We start from the raw sequence: 20,863 nt of genomic DNA, 5'->3' as shown, positions 1-20,863 counted from the left end.
CACCAGATCCCTATTTATAGGCTACTATCTTGCCATACTGACCAATTTAAAATTGCTTGAAAATATAATTATTTCATGCATTCATCCTTTTTAGCTGATAGATCCTGGCTCCTCCTAACAAGTCTTGTTTCTGTGCTCACTCTTTGGAAAAATAGGTGTCTTCCCTATGGCAGGTATGTGCATGAGCACTTGTGTGTGCATATGAAGAGGGGAGGGGGGAATGTTATTTTTCTTTATTGAGTAATGCATTCCCATGGCTAAAAATTCAAAAGGTGATTAACATTACACAATGAAAACTTGCCCACTCTTACCCTCAAGCCTTAGGAAAGAAGATTGGTTCTTTCAACCAAAATTATTCATTCCTATATGTCATTCCAGAGACATTTAAACATATTTTAAAAATACACATGAAAGAAATTAAAGAAGACATAGATAAAGAGAAACCCATCCCATGTTCATGGGTTGGAAGACTTAATATCATTAAGATGTTAAGGATGATAGGGCAAGATGGTGGAAGAGTAAGAAGCGGAGATCACCTTCCTTCCCACAGATACATTAGAAATACATCTACACGTGGAACTGCTCCTACAGAACACCCACTGAACGCTGACAGAAAACATCAGACCTCCCAAAAGGCAAGAAACTCCCCACGTACTTGGGTAGGGCAAAAGAAAAAAGAAATAACAGAGACAAAAGAATAGGGACGGGACCTGCACCAGTGGAAGGGAGCTGTGAAGGAGGAAAGGTTTCCACGCACTAGGAAGCCCCTTCGCGGGCGGAGACTGCGGGTGGCGGAGGGGGGAAGCTTCGGAGCCACGGAGGAGACCGCAGCCACAGGGGTGCGGAGGGCAAAGCGGAGAGACTCCCGCACAGAGGATCGGCGCCGAGCAGCACTCACCAGCCCGAGGGGCTTGTCTGCTCACCCGCTGGGGCGGGCGGGGGCTGGGAGCTGAGGCTCGGGCTTCGGTCGGATCGCAGGGAGAGGACTGGGGTTGGCGGTGTGAACACAGCCTGAAGGGGTTAGTGCACCACAGCTGGCCAGGAGGGAGTCCGGGAAAGGGTCTGCAGCTGCCGAAGAAGAGGCAAGAGACTTTTTCTTCCCTCTTTGTTTCCTGGTGCGCGAGGAGAGGGGATTCAGAGCGCCGCCTAAACGAACTCCAGAGACGGGAGCGAGCCGCGGCTATCAGCGCGGACCCCACAGCAACAGGGGCGCAGAGGGAAAAGCAGAGAGATTCCCGCACAGAGGAGCGGTGCCGACCAGCACTCACCAGCCCGAGAGGCTTGTCTGCTCCCCCGCCGGGGCGGGCGGGGGGCTGGGAGCTGAGGCTCGGGCTTCGGTCGGATCGCAGGGAGAGGACTGGGGTTGGCGGCGCAAACACAGCCTGAAGGGGTTAGCGCACCACAGCTGGCCGGGAGGGAGTCCGGGAAAAAGTCTGCAGCTGCCGGAGAGGCAAGAGACTTTTTCTTGCCTCCTTGTTTCGCGGCGCGCAAGGAGAGGGGATTCAGAGCGCCGCTTAAACCAACTCCAGAGACGGGCGCGAGCCGCGGCTATCAGCGCGGACCCCAGAGACGGGCATGAGACGCTAAGGCTGCTGCTGCCGCCACCAAGAAGCCTGTGTGCCAGCACAGGTCACTCTCCACACCGCCCCTCCCGGGAGCCGGTGCAGCCCGCCACGGCCAAGCTCCCGTGATCTGGGGACAACTTTCCCAGGAGAACGCACGGCACGCCTCGGGCTGGTGCAACGTCACGCCGGCCTCTGCCGCCGCAGGCTCACCCCGCATCCGTATCCTTCCCTCCCCCCCCCCCCGGCCCGAGTGAGCCAGAGCCCCCGAAGCAGCTGCTCCTTTAACCCCGTTCAGTCTGGGCGGGGAAAAGACGCCCTCAGGCGACCTACACGCAGAGGCGGGTACAAATCCAAAGCTGAACCCCGGGAGCTGTGCAAACAAAGAAGAGAAAGGGAAATCCCTCCCAGCAGCCTCAGAAGCAGCGGATTAAAACTCCACAAACAACTTGATGTGCCTGCATCTGTTGAATACCTGAATAGACAACGAATCATCCCAAATTCAGGAGGTGGACTTTGGGAGCAGGATATATTAATTTTTCCCCTTTTCCTTTTTTTTTGAGTGTATATGTATATGTTTCTGGGTGAGATTTTGTCCGTATAATTTTGCTTTATAATAGCTTTATTTTACTTCACTATATTTTATCCTCTTTCTTTCTATCTTTTCTCCCTTTTACGCTGAGCTGTGTGGATGAAAGGCTCTTGGTGCTCCAGCCAAGCATCAGGGCTGTGCCTCTGAGGTGGGAGAGCCAACTTCAGGACACTGGTCCACAAGAGGCCTCCCAGCTCCACGTAATACCAAATGGCGAAAATCTCTCAGAGATCTCCATCTCAACATCAAGACCCACCTTCACTCAACGACCAGCAAGCTACAGTGCTGGACACCCTATGCCAAACAACTAGCAAGACAGGAACACAGCCCCATCCATTAGCAGAGAGGCTGCCTAAAATCATAATAAGGCCACAGACACCCCAAAACACACCACCAGACGTGGACGTGCCCACCAGAAAGACAAGATCCAACCTCATCCACCAGAACACAGGCACTAGTCCCCTCCACCAGGAAGCCTACACAACCCACTGAACCAACCTTAGCCACTGGGGACAGATACCAAAAACAATGGGAACTACGAACCTGCAGCCTGTGAAAAGGAGACCCCAAACACAGTAAAATAAGCAAAATGAGACAACAGAAAAACACACAGCAGATGAAGGAGCAGGGTCAAAACACACCAGACCTAACAAATGAAGAGGAAATAGGTAGTCTACCTGAAAAAGAATTCAGAATAATGATAGTAAGGATGATCCAAAATCTTGGAAACAGAATAGACAAAATGCAAGAAACATTTAACAAGGACGTAGAAGAACTAAAGAGGAACCAAGCAACGATGAAAAACACAATAAATGAAATTAAAAATACTCTAGATGGGATCAATAGCAGAATAACTGAGGCAGAAGAACGGATAAGTGACCTGGAAGATAAAATGATGGAAATAACTACTGCAGAGCAGAATAAAGAGAAAAGAATGAAAAGAACTGAGGACAGTCTCCGAGACCTCTGGGACAACATTAAACGCACCAACATTCGAATTATAGGGGTCCCAGAAGAAGAAGAGAAAAAGAAAGGGACTGAGAAAATATCTGAAGAGATTATAGTTGAAAACTTCCCTAATATGGGAAAGGAAATAGTTAATCAAGTCCTGGAAGCACAGAGAGTCCCATACAGGATAAATCCAAGGAGAAACACGCCAAGACACATATTAATCAAACTGTCGAAAATTAAATATAAAGAAAACATATTAAAAGCAGCAAGGGAAAAACAACAAATAACACACAAGGGAATCCCCATAAGGTTAACAGCTGATCTTTCAGCAGAAACTTTGCAAGCCAGAAGGGAGTGGCAGGATATACTTAAAGTGATGAAGGAGAAAAACCTACAACCAAGATTACTCTACCCAGCAAGGATCTCATTCAGATTTGATGGAGAAATTAAAACCTTTACAGACAAGCAAAAGCTGAGAGAGTTCAGCACCACCAAACCAGCTTTACAACAAATGCTAAAGGAACTTCTCTAGGCAAGAAACACAAGAGAAGGAAAACACCTACAATAACAAAGCCAAAACATTTAAGAAAATGGGAATAGGAACATACATATCGATAATTACCTTAAATGTAAATGGATTAAATGCTCCCACCAAAAGACACAGGCTGGCTGAACGGATACAAAAACAAGACCCATATATATGCTGTCTACAAGAGACCCACTTCAGACCTAGGGACACATACAGACTGAAAGTGAGGGGATGGAAAAAGATATTCCATGCAAATGGAAATCAAAAGAAAGCTGGAGTAGCAATTCTCATATCAGACAAAATAGACTTTAAAATAAAGACTATTACAAGAGACAAAGAAGGACACTATATAATGATCAAGGGATCGATCCAAGAGGAAGATATAACAATTGTAAATATTTATGCACCCAACATAGAAGCACCTCAATACATAAGGCAAATACTAACAGCCATAAAAGGGGAAATCGACAGCAACACAATCATAGTAGGGGACTTTAACACCCCACTTTCACCAATGGACAGATCATCCAAAATGAAAATAAATAAGGAAACACAAGCTTTAAATGATACATTAAACAAGATGGACTTCATTGATATTTATAGGACATTCCACCCAAAAACAACAGAATACACATTTTTCTCAAGTGCTCATGGAACATTCTCCAGGATAGATCATATCTTGGGTCACAAATCAAGCCTTGGTAAATTTAAGAAAACTGAAATCGTCTCAAGTATCTTTTCCGACCACAACGCTATGAGACTAGATATCAATTACAGGAAAAGACCTGTAAAAAATACAAACACATGGAGGCTACACAATACACTACTTAATAACGAAGTGATCACTGAGGAAATCAAAGGGGAAATCAAAAAATACCTAGAAACAAATGACAATGGAGACACGACGACCCAAAACCTATGGGACGCAGCAAAAGCAGTGCTAAGAGGGAAGTTTATAGCAATACAAGCCTACCTCAAGAAACAGGAAACATCTCGAATAAACAACCTAACCTTGCACCTGAGGCAATTAGAGAAAGAAGAACAAAAAACCCCAAAGCTAGCAGAAGGAAAGAAATCATAAAGATCAGATCAGAAATAAATGAAAAAGAAATGAAGGAGACAATAGCGAAGATCAATAAAACTAAAAGCTGGTTCTTTGAGAAGATAAACAAAATTGATAAACCATTAGCCAGACTCATCAAGAGAAAAAGGGAGAAGACTCAAATCAATAGAATTAGAAATGAAAAAGAAGTAACCACTGACACTGCAGAAATACAAACGATCATGAGAGATTACTACAAGCAACTCTATGCCAATAAAATGGACAACCTGGAAGAAATGGACAGATTCTTAGAAATGCACAACCTGCCAAGACTAAAACAGGAAGAAATAGAAAATATGAACAGACCAATCACAAGCACTGAAATTGAAACTGTGATTAAAAATCTTCCAACAAACAAAAGCCCAGGACCAGATGGCTTCACAGGTGAATTCTATCAAACATTTAGAGAACAGCTAACACCTATCCTTCTCAAACTCTTCCAAAATATTGCAGAGGGAGGAACACTCCCCAACTCATTCTACGAGGCCACCATCACCCTGATACCAAAACCAGACAAAGATGTCACAAAGAAAGAAAACTACATGCCAATATCACTGATGAACATAGATTCAAAAATCCTCAACAAAATACTACCAAACAGAATCCAACAGCACATTAAAAGGATCATACACCATGATCAAGTGGGGTTTATCCCAGGAATGCAAGGATTCTTCAATATACGCAAATCAATCAACGTGATACACCATATTAACAAATTGAAGGAGAAAAACCATATGATCATCTCAATAGATGCAGAGAAAGCTTTCGACAAAATTCAACACCCATTTATGATAAAAGCCCTGCAGAAAGTAGGCATAGAGGGAACTTTCCTCAACATAATAAAGGCCATATATGACAAACCCACAGCCAACATCGTCCTCAATGGTGAAAAACTGAAACCATTTCCACTAAGATCAGGAACAAGACAAGGTTGCCCACTCTCACCACTATTATTCAACATAGTTTTGGAAGTGTTAGCCACAGCAATCAGAGAAGAAAAAGAAATAAAAGGAATCCAAATTGGAAAAGAAGAAGTAAAGCTGTCACTGTTTGCAGATGACATGATACTATACATAGAGAATCCTAAAGATGCTACCAGAAAACTACTAGAGCTAATCAATGAATTTGGTAAAGTAGCAGGATACAAAATTAATGCACAGAAATCTCTTGCATTTCTATACACTAATGACGAAAAATTTGAAAGTGAAATTAAGAAAACACTCCCGTTTACCATTGCAACAAAAAGAATAAAATATCTAGGAATAAACCTACCTAAGGAGACAAAAGACCTGTATGCAGAAAATTGTAAGACACTGATGAAAGAAATTAAAGATGATACAAATAGATGGAGAGATATACCATGTTCTTGGATTGGAAGAATCAACATTGTGAAAATGACTCTACTACTCAAAGCAACCTACAGATTCAATGCAATCCCTATCAAACTACCACTGGCATTTTTCACAGAACTAGAACAAAAAATTTCACAATTTGTATGGAAACACAAAAGACCCCGAATAACCAAAGCAATCTTGAGAACGAAAAATGGAGCTGGAGGAATCAGGCTCCCTGACTTCAGACTATACTACAAAGCTACAGTAATCAAGACAGTTTGGTACTGGCACAAAAACAGAAATATAGATCAATGGAACAGGATAGAAAGCCCAGAGATAAGCCCACGCACATATGGTCACCTTATCTTTGATAAAGGAGGCAAGCACATACAGTGGAGAAAAGACAGCCTCTTCAATAAGTGGTGCTGGGAAAATTGGACAGGTACATGTAAAAGTATGAAATTAGAACACTCCCTGACACCATACACAAAAAGAAACTCAAAATGGATTAAAGACCTAAGTGTAAGGCCAGACACTATCAAACTCTTAGAGGAAAACATAGGCAGAACACTCTATGATATAAATCACAGCAAGATTCTTTTTGACCCAGCTCCTAGAGAAATGGAAATAAAAACACAAATAAACAAATGGGACCTAATGAAACTTAAAAGCTTTTGCACAGCAAAGGAAACCATAAACAAGACCAAAAGACAACCCTCAGAATGGGAGAAAATATTTGCAAATGAAGCAACGGACAAAGGATTAATCTCCAAGATTTACAAGCAGCTCATGCAGCTCAATAACAAAAAAACAAACAACCCAATCCAAAAATGGGCAGAAGACCTAAATAGACATTTCTCCAAAGAAGATATACAGATTGCCAACAGACACATGAAAGAATGCTCAACATCATTAATCATTAGAGAAATGCAAATCAAAACTACAATGAGATATCATCTCACACCGGTCAGACTGGTCATCATCAAAAAATCTAGAAACAATAAATGCTGGAGAGGGTGTGGAGGAAAGGGAACACTCTTGCTCTGTTGGTGGGAATGTAAATTGATACAGCCACTATGGAGAACAGTATGGAGGTTCCTTAAAAAACTACAAATAGAACTACCATACGACCAGCAATCCCACTACTGGGCATATACCCTGAGAAAACCATAGTTCAAAAAGAGTCATGTACCAAAATGTTCATTGCAGCTCTATTTACAATAGCCAGGACATGGAAGCAACCTAAGTGTCCATCATCGGATGAATGGATAAAGAAGATGTGGCACATATATACAAGGGAATATTACTCAGCCATAAAAAGAAATGAAATGGAGGTATCTGTAATGAGGTGGATGGAGTTAGAGTCTGTCATACAGAGTGAAGTAAGTCAGAAAGAGAAAAACAAATACAGTATGCTAACACATATATATGGAATCTAAGGAAAAAAAAAAAGGCCATGAAGAACCTAGTGGCAAGACAGGAATAAAGACACAGACCTACTAGAGAATGGACTTGAGGATATAGGGAGGGGGAGGGGTGAGATGTGACAGGGTGAGAGAGTGTCATGGACATATATACACTACCAAATGTAAAATAGATAGCTAGTGGGAAGCAGCCGCACAGCACAGGGAGATCAGCTCGGTGCTTTGTGACCACCTAGAGGGGTGGGATGGGGAGGGTGGGAGGGAGGGAGATGCAAGAGGGAAGAGATATGGGAATATATGTATATGTATAACTGATTCACTTTGTTATAAAGCAGAAACTAACACACCATTGTAAAGCAATTATATTCAATAAAGTTGTTTAAAAAAAAAAGAAAAAGATGTTAATACTACCTAAAGTGATCTTCTACAGATTCAATGCAGTCTCTATCAAACTGCCTATGACCATTTCTGCAGAAACAGAAAAATCCATTCTGTAATTCATAGGGAATCTCAAAGGACTCCAAATACCCAAAATAATCTTGAAAAAAGAACAACGTTGGAGGACTCACACTTCCTGATTCCAAATCTTACTACAAAGCTAGAGTAATCAAAACAGTGTGGTGCTGGCATAAAGATACACAGACCAATGGAACAGAACACAGAGCCCAGAAATAAACCCTCCCATATATGATTAAATAATTTTTGACAAGGGTACCAAGACCATTCAATGGGGAAAGAGTGAAAATGCAACCCACAGAATGAGAGAAAATATTTGTAAATCATATATCTGATAAGATATTAATATCCAGAATATATAGAGAACTAAAACACAACAACAAAACAACCCAATTCAAAAATGGGCAAAGAGGACTTCCCTGGTGGTGCAGTGGTTAAGAATCCTCCTGCCAATGCAGGGGACACAGGTTCGATCACTGGCCCAGGAAAATCCCCCATGCCACGGGGCAACTAAGCCTGTGTGCCACAACTACTGAGACCATGCGCCACAACTACTGAATCTCATGCACCCTAGAGCTCACACGCTGCAACTACTGAAGCCCGTGTGCCTAGAGCCCATGCTCTGCAACAAGAGAAACCACCGCAGTGAGAAGCCCACACACCACAACAGAGAGTAGCCTCCACTCACCACAACGAGAGAAAGCCCGCACACAGCAACAAAGACCCAACGCAGCCAAAAATAAATAAACTTTTTTAAAAAAATGGGCAAAGGACTTGAATAGACATTTCTACAAAGAAGATATGCAAATGGCCAATAAGCATGTGAAAAGATGCTAAACATCACTAATAATTAGCAGAAATGCAAATCAAAACTACGAGATGCCATCTCACACCTATTAGGATGACTACTATCAAAAAGAAAGAGGAAAGTCTAGGCAAGGTTGTGGAGAAACTGGAACTCTTATGCACTGTTGATAGGAATGTAAAATGGTGCAGCTGTTGTATAAAACAGTATGGCAGTTCCTCAAAAATTAAAAATAGAATTAATCATATGACCACCAATAACACATCTAGGTATGTACCCAAAAGAATTGAAAGCAGGATCTCAAAGATATTTGTACACCCTTATTCACAGCAACACTGTTCACAATAGCTAAAACTTGGTAGCAACCCAAGTGTCCATCGGTGGATGAATGGATAAGCAAATATGGAATATAGATACAATGGAATATCATTTAGCCTTAAAAAGGAAGGAAATTCTGACAAATGCCGCAATGTGAATGGATCTCGAGAACATTATGCTAAGTGAAATAAGCTAGTCACAAAAAAGACAAATACTGTATGATTCCACTTACATGAAGTACTTAGTCAAAATCACAAGAGACAGAAACTAGAACGGTGATTGCCAGGGGCTGCGGGGAGTGGAGAATGAGTAGTTACTGTTTAATGCGTGTACAGTTTCAGTTTTAAAAGATGAAGAAAGTTATGGAGATGCGTGGTGGTGGTGACTGCATATGAATATATTTAACGCCATTGAACTGTACACTTAAAAACGTAACTTGGTAAATCACAAGTGTATTTCACCTAATAAAAAAAATTTTTTGAAAAAAAAATGCATATATATTTCCATGTATCTAGTATATTTTATGTTATGTATGCACAGTTCTGCACCATTCTATTTTCACTATCAACATATTTTATACTTAATCTATAGCAAAGACCTAGAGAATGTCTTGACTCTTCCGAAAGCTGCAGTGTTCCATTACATAAATATACATTAACTTATTTAGCCAATAACCTATTGATGAACATTTATTTTGTTTTGGATCATTTACTATTACAAATAATGCTGCAACAAATAAGCTTGTGCACATGTAGGAATGTTTGCATGTGTCATAGACACATACATCATTACACATATTTAGTACATAGATAGCAGGAACTAAACTCCATGAATAAAGAGAAAATAAACCATAATTCTCAAACCTGGGAGCCTATTAGCACTGGTTATAAAGGGTGAATAAGAAGGTAAAAAAATCCACTTGATCTTATCTAGGGTCTATCTGTATTTTATCCCATTATCCAAGAATGATTTTTCCTATTACAGACCCATACAGTAATATACAGTAAAGATGCCGAAAGATAAACCAAAAAGCTGATGTTCAGAAAAACTGTGCCCAACAAAAAGAGTAAGGAAGAGGAAAGATCACAGCATAACAGGATACATGCAATCTTTAGCTTATACCCAAGGGGCACAATTTTGCAGTCCTGAGAATAATTCTTCTCTCAGAACACAGGTATACTTATTCCATTCAATAAAATAACACATTTGTATACAGATTGGGGGCAGTGCTGTAAGGAGGATTTGAAAGCTAAGAACTGTGATAGTTATTTCAAAGGGTAAAAATATATACATTACCCTTTAGTTGTGACTTTCCAGGCTCCCTTCGCTACACTTTTTGTGCTACAAAGGTCAGGACACCCGTTGATGTAGTCTCCTTACTGGACAAAGGAACCATGGTGCTCTCAAATGAAAGAAATGGATGATGTTCTGTATCAAACTTGCTTGTTGGTCCAGTTTCGAGCTTGTGCCATCTTAAGAACTGAGTCATAGTGACCGGTGTGAAGTAATAACTCATTTGTGGTTTTGATTTGCATTTCTCTAACAATTAGCGATGTTGAGCATCTTTTCATGTGCCTGTTGGTCATCTGTATGTCTTCTTTGGAAAAATATCTATTCAAGTCTTCTGTCCATTTTGTTGATTGAGCTGTTTGTTTTTATAATATTGAGTTGTATGAGCTGTTTGTATATTTTGGGTATTAACCCCTTGTTGGTCACATCATTTGCAAATATTTTCTCCTGTTCCTAGGTTGTCTTTTCATTTTGTTGATGGTTTCCTTTGCTGTGCAAAAGCTTTTAAGTTTGATTAGGCCCCATTTGTTTATCTTTCCTTTTATTTCTTTTGCCTTGGGAGAGTGATCTAAGAAAACATTGTTACAATTTATGTCAGAGAATGTCTTGCCTATGTTCTCTTCTAGGAAATTTATGGTGTCACGTCTTATATTTAGGTCTTTAAAACAGTTTTTAGTTTATTCTTGCACACAGTGTAAGAGAATGTTCTAATTTCATTGATTTACATAGCTGTCCAGCTTTCCCAACACCACTTGTTGAAGAGGTGGTGTTTATCTTTTTTCCATTGTATATTCTTGCCTCCTTTGTCATAGATTCCTTGACCATAAGCATGTGGATTTATTTTTGGGCTCTCTATTCTGTTCCATTGATCTATAATGCCTGTTTTTGTGCCAATACCCACTGTTTCAGTTACTGTAGCTTTGTAGTATAGTCTGAAGTCTGGAAGGGTTATGCCTCCAGCTTTGTTCTTTTTCCTCAGGACTGCTTTAGCGATTCTGGGCCTTTTGTGGTTCCATATAAATTTCAGGACTATTTGTTCTAGTTCTATGAAAATGTTATGGGCATTTTGATATGGATTACATTAAATCTGTAGCTTGCTTTGGGTAGTATGGACATTTTAACAGTATTAATTCTTCCAATCTAAAAGCATGGATATCTTTCAATTTATTTGAATCATCTTCAATTTCCTTCATCAATGTCTTATCGTTTTCAGCATATAGGTCTTTCAATTCCTTGGTTAAGTTTATTCCTAGGTATTTTTTGACGCAATTTTAAATGGGATTTTTTTTTACTTTCTCTTTCTGACTTTTCATTCTTAGTGTAAAGAAATGCAACACAACACCTCACACCGGTCAGAATGGCTATCATCAAAAAGTCTAGGGCTTCCCTGGTGGCGCAGTGGTTAAGAATCTGCCTGCCAATGCAGGGGACACGGGTTCGAGCCCTGGTCTGGGAAGATCCCACATGCCGCGGAGCAACTAAGCCCGTGAGCCACAACTACTGAGCCTGCGCGTCTGGAGCCTGTGCTCCGCAACGGGAGAGGCCCCGACAGTAAGAGGCCTGCGCACCGCGATGAAGAGTGGCCCCCACTTGCCACAACTGGAGAAAGCCCTCGCACAGAAACGAAGACCCAACACAGCCAAAAATAAATAAATAAATTTTTAAAAAAGTCTAGAAATAATAAATGCTGGAGAGGGTCCAGAGAAAAGAGAATGCTCCTACACCACTGAAGGGAATGTAAATCGGTACAGCCACCATGGAAAACTGTATGGAGGTTCCTTAAGAAAACTAAAAATACAGCTACCATATGATCCAGCAATCCCACTCCTGGGTATATATCCGGAAAAAATGAAAACCCCAATTCGAAAAGATACGTGCACCCCAATGTTCACAGCAGCACTATTTACAATAGCCAAGACATGGAAACAACTCAGGTATCCATCAAGAGTCAGACTGGCTTAAGAAGATGTAGTATACATATACAATGGAATATTACTCAGCCATACAAAGAATGAAATATTGTCATTTGCAGCAACATGGATGGACCCAGAGAATATTAAATTTAGTGAAATAAGTCAGACAAATATTATATGATATCACTTCTATGTGGAATCTAAAAAATAATACAAATGCATCAATATACAAAACAAAAACAGACTCACAGACATAGAAAACAAACATGGTTACCAAAGGGGAAAGGGAGGGGGGAAGGGATAAATTAGGAGGATGGAATTAACAGATACAAACTACTAAAACAGATAAACAACAAGGATTTACTGCACAGCACAAGGAACTATATTTAATATCTTATAATAACCTATAATGGAAAATAATCTGAAATATAGAATCTGAATCACTTTGCTGTACACCTGAAACTAACACAATAGTGTAGATCAACTATGCTTCAATTTAAATAAATTAATAGCAAAAAAACAAAAAAAAAAAGAAAAACTGAGCCTTTGCCTTAATTGGTAGGTTACTAATGCCTTAGTAACCTAGCCAGTAACCCAGTTCCTCTGGAGTTCTGTCCATTATCAGTTTGTCTCAGGGACAGAAGTCCTATCCTTGAATCCCAGGCCATTAGGTGGGACCCCCACAACAGGCTGCCAGACCACACAGATGCTAGCTCTAGCCCAGATGTAGCTCAGCACAGATCTTTACATGCTCACTCATCCTAGAGATACAGTCTCCCTGGTAGAACATGATCCGCTTACTCCATCTACCCCAACTACTACCTGCCTAGGAAATCTTTCTTCCACTAATAGAAAGTGGATCTCTTCCCTAATATGTGCCTCAACCTAGTGTGCATGTCTAGCTTCTAATGTCTTATCTCATGGAGTCTCATTTATTCCACCTTTAAGAATTCATGCTCAACAGCCCAAGTGACAATATGTGGTATTATTGTCAAATATGCATAACCTTAATCTAATCATTAGCAAGCAAAATCAAATTGATTCAGTCTACAGAATATAAGATATTAGGAAACAATTTTTTCACTCATTCAATACAACTTTTCTTTTATTTCTACATTCATCATGCAGTTACTATGTACCAAAAATATTAAAAAGTTGATCCTTCTATATAGTACCACACATACCTTTCAAAGAACTCATAGTGTTTAAGATAGATGTTATTTTTCAACATCCTAATACAATTTTGTCAATTGGTGGCGGAGGACGAACACTCATGCTTCAAATCCCATAGACCACAGTGTAAGTGAGGTATCTATGGTCCATAGGGTTGTAATAAAGAAACTAGGGTTCAGGTATTCATTGCTGCAGCTAATTCAAGGGACATAATGGAGGGAAAGAAAAAAAGACGTGAACGAGTATCTGCAGGGAAAAAAAAAAAAAAACTATCTGAAACAAACCCTGCCTCAACATATCAAGTTATGAATTTTATGGAAAATACGCTCAGAGTTTCAAAAAGCTATACAACCTTCACTTTGTAAAAATGATGCAATTTAAAGTCAGAGTTTAGAACAATCTTTAGGACAAATGCTTTACTACAACTATATACTACTTAATTTAAATGTGTATCTATACTTCTGGTAAACGTTTTAAAGTAAAAATTGGCATAGCTCTACAGGAAGATTATCCAAAATTACTCTATCCCAAAAGCTCTATATAGGATAAGCTGCAGTCTAAATGTGCAATAACTTTTCTACAAACTTTAAGAGACAGAGATATACCACCTTTTTTTTAATCCTTTGTGCCTTACCTCAATTTATTCATAAGCTATGAATGTAAAGTAACCTCTATCCTTTCACAAATAATGTACATCAACATATTTGGGCTAGTTTAATGTAAAATCTTTAGAAACATACAATCAAAACAGAAACACAGATAACTACAGTGAACTAAATTACATTAAAAAAAGACTTTTCATGGAAATTTGGTTTAAGATAAGTGTTGGAAGGGTTCTATGAAAAGAAAACTAACTTCCCGTGACTGGTAACCATGGAAAGTTCCACAAAAGAGATGAACTGCAAGTTGGGACTTAGTGAATTAAGTAAGATTAGTAAAATTAGTAAGATGAGCATAACTAGAATTTAGGAAACAAGGATTCCAGAAAGAAAAAAACACCATGAGCTAAAGTATAGAAGTGGAAAAGCACAAGCCACATACAGAAGGACAAAAGAGATGTATCTGACTGAATGAAAGGTTATGAGTTGGGAAACACAATAAAATAACAGTTAGAAGAACATGCCCCAAAACAAAAAGGTGCTTCTTGCTATTGGAACAAGTTAAAAAAAAAGGGTCAACCTGGCAGTATTAAAAAGGATAGGATGGAAAAAGGAAAAGACTAAAAAGCAGGAACATAATAATACAGACTCCTATAAAGTGAGGCCTAAAGAAAGGAACTTGGGAAATGTAAAAGAAGGGACAGATGTACAAGACACTGAAATAAAAATTCATGAGATTCGGAATCTCATTACATATAGGAGAGAGAGGAAGGGACTTGGGATGAGGAAATTAAATGGTGACTCACATTTTAATTCTAGATTCCTGGAAAAATTATGGTATCTTTTAGCAAAATTAAGGAAGTCAGAACTAAACTGTAGTTAAATGAAAAATTTTCAAAATAAAACAACAAAGCTGATTTGACAGAGAAGAGAAGATAGAAGTCCAACTGATAAATACATTTCCAAAAGGGATCATAAAAGTATGTAGGCTTAAGCCACAAAAATTATTTTAAAAAGAGATTTCTATTTCTTAGAAAAATAAATAGAAAAAGTGGTATGGAAAATGACCAACAGACAATTCGGAAACACAAATGACCAATATTTCAGAACATACTGATGAAATGTTACAGTACTTAAAAATTAGAAAAGATTTAACAATCAGTATACTCAACTCAACTATAAGACAGGTAAGGCCATATATTTTGCTGCGTGAAAGGCAACCCAATAATACACATCAAAAACTTTCAGGGCTTCCCTGGTGGCGCAGTGGTTGAGAATCTGCCTGCCAATGCAGGGGACACGGGTTCGAGCCCTGGTCTGGGAAGATCCCACATGCCGCGGAGCAACTGGGCCCGTGAGCCACAATTACTGAGCCTGCGCGTCTGGAGCCTCTGCTCCGCAAGAAGAGAGGCCGCGATAGTGAGAGGCCCATGCACCGCGATGAAGAGTGGCCCCCGCTTGCCACAACTGGAGAAAGCCCTCACACAGAAACGAAGACCCAACACAGCCATAAATAAGTAAAAATTAAGAAAAAAAAAAAAATTAAAAAAAAAAGTAAAAGCTTTAAAAAAAAAAAAACCTTTCAAAACATATGGCATATCTTTTGAGTAATCAATTCTACTTTTAAGAATTTAGGATAAAAAGTATCTATGGCTCTAGAGCAAAATTTATTTTTGAGATATAAGTTTATGTCAGCATGGTTTAAATCAGCGAAGAATTTTTAACATAAATGTTCAACAATGGGGACTATATAAATAAATAATTACACACAATACTATGTAGCCATTAAAATTATGTAAAATATATAAATGATATCATGAAATTCATAAGATTATAAACAAAAGTACCAAGTAATTTAGAATATCCAATTTTTATAAATAAATTCACCTGTTAACCTCTCCTTCTGATACTCATTGTTAATATTTTGTTGTGTATGCTATGCTCCATCTTCTATGTGTATGAATATATAGACATAAAAGTAAAAATGTATCTCTTTTTATTTACCCTTCCTACTCAGCCTACGTAAATATGAAAGTTAAATAATGTTGAGAATATAAGTGCTGGTTCTCACTTAAATAGAATAAAGAGAACAAAACCCTTAATAAAACATTAAACCAGAGACTAAAGATAGGTTAGCTTACAGATGTGCTGATTTGCATGGCAACTAAATGCAACATGAAATCCTGGACTGCATCCTAAACGAAGGAAAAAAAATATTTTTTCTTTTGCTTAGGGCATTATTAGGACATCAGGCAAAATCTGAATGAAGTGTATGTACATAAGGTCAGTATTATATCAATATTATTTTCCTGATTTTCAAACATGTACTGTTGTTGTGTAGAATATCTTTGATTTTATGAAAATGCATACTAAAGCATTAAAAGTGGCTTCATGTCTGCAACGTTCAAAAACAATAATTGGTATCAAATATAAATTTTTATATATAAATATATATTTATATTTATGTGTCTGTGTATACATAGAAAAAAATATGATAAAGCAAATGTAGTAACATGCTAACATTTGGACAATCTGCATGAAGAATCTGCATAGGAATTCTTTGCAGAATTCTTGGAATTCTTCTGTGTCTGAAATTATTTCAAAATAAAAAGAATTTTAATCACTTGACAGAAAAAAGAGTGATGATTTAACAAAATTAAACACCATTCATTCATTCAATAAACGCTTACTGAAAGTCGAACACTACTATACAGCAGTAAACAAACCAGGTAAAAATCCCTGCCTTCATGCAGCTACCTTCTAGTAGGGGGAGACAGACAAAAACCAAATAAGTAAAGGGTATACTACATTAGATGGCAATAAGTACTATAGAGAAAGGGGAAAACACACACACACACACACACACACACACACACACACACACACACACGGAAGAAGGGGACAGTAAGTCCCTTTGGGTAGGAGGGAAGACACGCAATTCTAGATACCATCCACAGGGAGGCCCCAGTGAGAAGATGACACAGGGCCCTGAGACAAGGAGCACACCTCGTAAGTTTCAGCGAAGGCACATGATGGTGGCTGAATCCAGTGTTGTAGTAAAAAATGACTGATGCAATTTGCAAATCAATTAGACAGGATGTGTTGATAGTCTAGATATAGGCTGAGAAAGAAAGACTCAAAGATGACTACAAGATTTATAGCTGAGCAGCCAGAAGCACGAAGCTGCCATTATGGAAAAGGGGTGAGCAGGGGATAGGAAGCTTGAAAGTTTGGTTTTTTAAACATCCTGGGCCCATTAAATATCTAAATGAAGATTCTCAATGGGCACTGAATATGAGTCTGGAGTCCAGGGGTAAAGTCCAAGCTGGAGACAAAATCTGGGTGACATAAGCTTAGAGATGGTATTTAAAGTCATGAGATTGGACATCACCAAGGGAGTACTGTGTAGACAGAGAAAATGATGTCCATTATTTGCTAATACAATCACAGGGGTAGAATAAACATGATACTATATAGTGTTTGTTTAGAGATCAATAATCATTTGGATAGAGAGCCACAATAATAACAAATATGAATTAGGACATCTGCAAAATACGAGTGGTTTAGTAAGAAACAAAAGTCTCTGAACTAACAGTATACTGAAAAGAAATACCAAAGATGAGATGTCTCCTAAGAATTTAGAAATAAAGAAAATAATACTGTCCAAAACAGAGGTCCTTATATTATTTGTTTTCATTTGACTGAGTAAATTAATAAAACCAGAGATCCATGAAGTCCTCTTAACAAGTATGAACAGTACTAAAATAGCTAAACAAAGAGTGTATCAGTCAAAACTCAGAATTGTTCAAAATGGAGCCAGTCGATAGAAAATGTCCAAGCAATCTTCAGAACAGGTACTGTACAATAACTCAAATATGATCATTCTGACAATTATACCTCTCAATTTTAATTAACAGCTTGGCATTTTGGCATTCTTGAGGGAAAATCTGGGAGGTAGGTTATGAATTTAAATCCTAGCTTTGCTACTTATGCAATGTTGTGACCTTATGCAAAATACCACTTTCTATTTTTGTTTTCTACTTTGTAAACTGCATATAAGACCTATTTCCTAGTATTGGTGTGAAGATTAAATGACATAAAAAGCTTCAGTTCAGTACAAACCCCAGAGCAGAAACTCAGGAAGTTCTGTTGTTTCCAAGATCAAGAAATGGGTCTGAGTCAGGTGGAAGTATAGCTAGCCATGTGAACTAATGAGTGTGAAAATACGGACTAAAGTCTAACACAAGTCTCTAGACTGCTACTATCCTATGCTGGCTGATTTTTTTTCAATTCTATAAACATGGGATGAATATGTACTATTTACCTGCTAGATTATGTAGTAGCAATTTCACTAAAAATAAAATCTAATTTCTAACCACAAAAGAGCTAAGCATTTGGATACACAGACTCCTTTTCATCAGGAAAGCAAAATATTACAAGGATACAGCTATAGACAAGTCAAAATTAAATAGGTTATAAAAAATAATACAATAGCCTGCTGAAGGGGTGATAAATTCTCTTTAAGGGAAAAAAAATAAAAGGTTTTCTTCAAGAAGACAGCACTTAATCTGAATCTTCAAGTAAAGAATTTTAATTGGAGGGGAACAAATTCAAGTAAGCAATCACGTAGGCAGTTTATTCTACAACCTTCAAGAAACTTTAGTCTTATTTCGAATTTGGTACCTATAACCTATGAATCCTAGAGAAAGCAATGCAACTCACCTACAGTCTTAGAAAAATCATATACTAGTAAGGGGAACTAAAATAGTCTCCAGCTTCTAAGTACAAGACTTCTTCACTTTTCGCAAAACGTTTTTTTAAGGAACACTGTACCACCAAATACTTCTAAAAATTAAGAAGGATTATAAAGAGTGATTATAATATATGTGTTTTCCTCCACTATTTTTCTCCCTTTAAATAAAGGTGGAGGATAAAAGCAAGTGTAGAGAAAACTGTAGAAGTCATCCTTCTATCCGTTTTTTTGTTGTTGTTAGATTGTCCTGGAAAAGTAAAAGTTATGGAGTTTCACCGAAGCTAATTAAAAACTGTGGCAAACAGATAAATACTGATAGAACAGCAATAACATAAAAAAAAATTTTAAGTCACTACAAAGGACATACATATATAATAACTGGTTAAACATAACCATCAATTGCAATAAGTAGATCATAATTCAAACAACAAACTATTTTTTAAAAGATAATATTTATGAAATGATTATAAACTTTAAATGTGTTAATCAGTGATGTTACTAAAATACTGTTATCTTGCATTATGATAATGATATTGGAGTGATGTTTAAAAAAGAGAGAAAGCAAGCCCTTATCTTTTAGAGATACATTCTGAAATATTTAAAGATGGAATTAAGTCTAGAATGACCTTCAAAATAACATGGGAAAGAAAGACTGGCCATGACTTGGTAACTGCTAGGTAATAGTTATATGGAGGGTTTATTATACTATTATGCCTCCTAGAGAAGGAGGCTAAAATTTTCCATAATAAGAAATTTTATAAAATAAAATTTTAAAACTATGAATAGCAAATCCCATCATAAAGGTGAGTGTAAAATAGTACAAGCCGTAACCCAATGACACATTGATACTACTGTCTGACAGTTTATACCACCTTCAATTAAATGACAACTTGTGTACTCAGATTACATAAAGATATACCTCAAAGTAAGGATACCTAGAGCTTTTCTAAACTTCTCAATCATGTATAAATGAGAATATATTCTGAGACTGGACCCAAATACTACCAAAATGCATACTTAGGAGCTCACAGGAAATCAGAGTTGCATCTAAAAATAAAAGGCAAAGAAATCATAACTAACTACACCTCATTCCATGTTGATCATCTTCTCAATGCCTTCACATGGACCACCATTTATTTACAAGAGAAGCATGGAAAGCAAAAAAGATACTATAATTAATTTCCTTTTTCTAAGCACTACTAAGGCAATTTATGAAGCAAAGTGTCCAAGAATTTCTGATGTGTCAGTGAGATCTGAAAAAGTGTTAACAATACTAGAATTAACAAATAGCTCATATCAAGCCCCTTTACTTGGTAACCGTTAAAGGAACAAAGAAGACAAGTATATACATACTGGAGGCCGGCCAGGTCGACCCCTTTTTCTTTTCCCTTTGACCTCTGTTTCTTCAAGTTCACTGCCAGCATCAGAATGGGCAGTAGTTTCATTAGTTGAATCCCTAGAAAATATGATATATTATTTTAGTGAACAAATTAATAATACATACCTATTTATAATACAATGCAGCTCTGTTCCACTGGTTTCCTTACCTCCTGCTATATGTACATATATGGCTGATTAGAAGTGGTTTATACTTCCACTTTCAGAAAAAATCTTTAGCAAATTGAAAATGTTACCCTCCCTGCTAATATCACATAACACTGAATAAAATGATTCCCCAAATAGAGAAATACAGACAAGGAAATGACTGTGGAAATGGCAGCTGCTATGTAACACATAAATGCAAAATAACAATTGCAAAAGACTAATTCTTCAATATAAAAAAGATAAAGGCTTGGGAGAAATTTTATACATTTTATAAAATAATAAAAGTGTGCTGGTAAATGTTTAACAACTGGCTCTTCAAAAAATACATGCATAAATTATTAGAAATGTTAACAATATAAAGGATGCAGAGCACTCAACTTACAAACAATAATAAAATGCACCATGTTCTTTATTGTAAATTCTATCCAGCTAATTGATTCATATAAAATGATTTTGATAATTTTGCCAAACTCTTGTATCCCTAGCTCACCTATGGTTGCAACTGATGAACAAATAG

At 38.0% G+C, this 20,863-nt stretch overlaps 1 protein-coding gene across 2 annotated transcripts in view; it reads right to left on the bottom strand.

The window, feature by feature from the left end:
• STAG1 (STAG1 cohesin complex component) overlaps window positions 1–20,863 on the bottom strand; it is a 430,559-nt gene that overhangs the window by 283,368 nt on the left and 126,328 nt on the right. For both annotated transcript variants that reach the window (XM_061194629.1, XM_061194628.1), the window contains exon 3: window positions 20,155–20,257. In XM_061194629.1, coding sequence (XP_061050612.1) covers window positions 20,155–20,257 — 103 coding nt within the window. The remainder of the gene's footprint in view (window positions 1–20,154; window positions 20,258–20,863) is intronic.

The sequence above is a fragment of the Eubalaena glacialis genome, chromosome 6 (genome assembly GCF_028564815.1).
Source record: "Eubalaena glacialis isolate mEubGla1 chromosome 6, mEubGla1.1.hap2.+ XY, whole genome shotgun sequence".
Classification (NCBI taxonomy): Eukaryota; Metazoa; Chordata; class Mammalia; order Artiodactyla; family Balaenidae; genus Eubalaena; species Eubalaena glacialis.
Note: the sequence above shows the minus strand (reverse complement) of the source record. Positions and strands in the feature narration are given on the sequence as shown.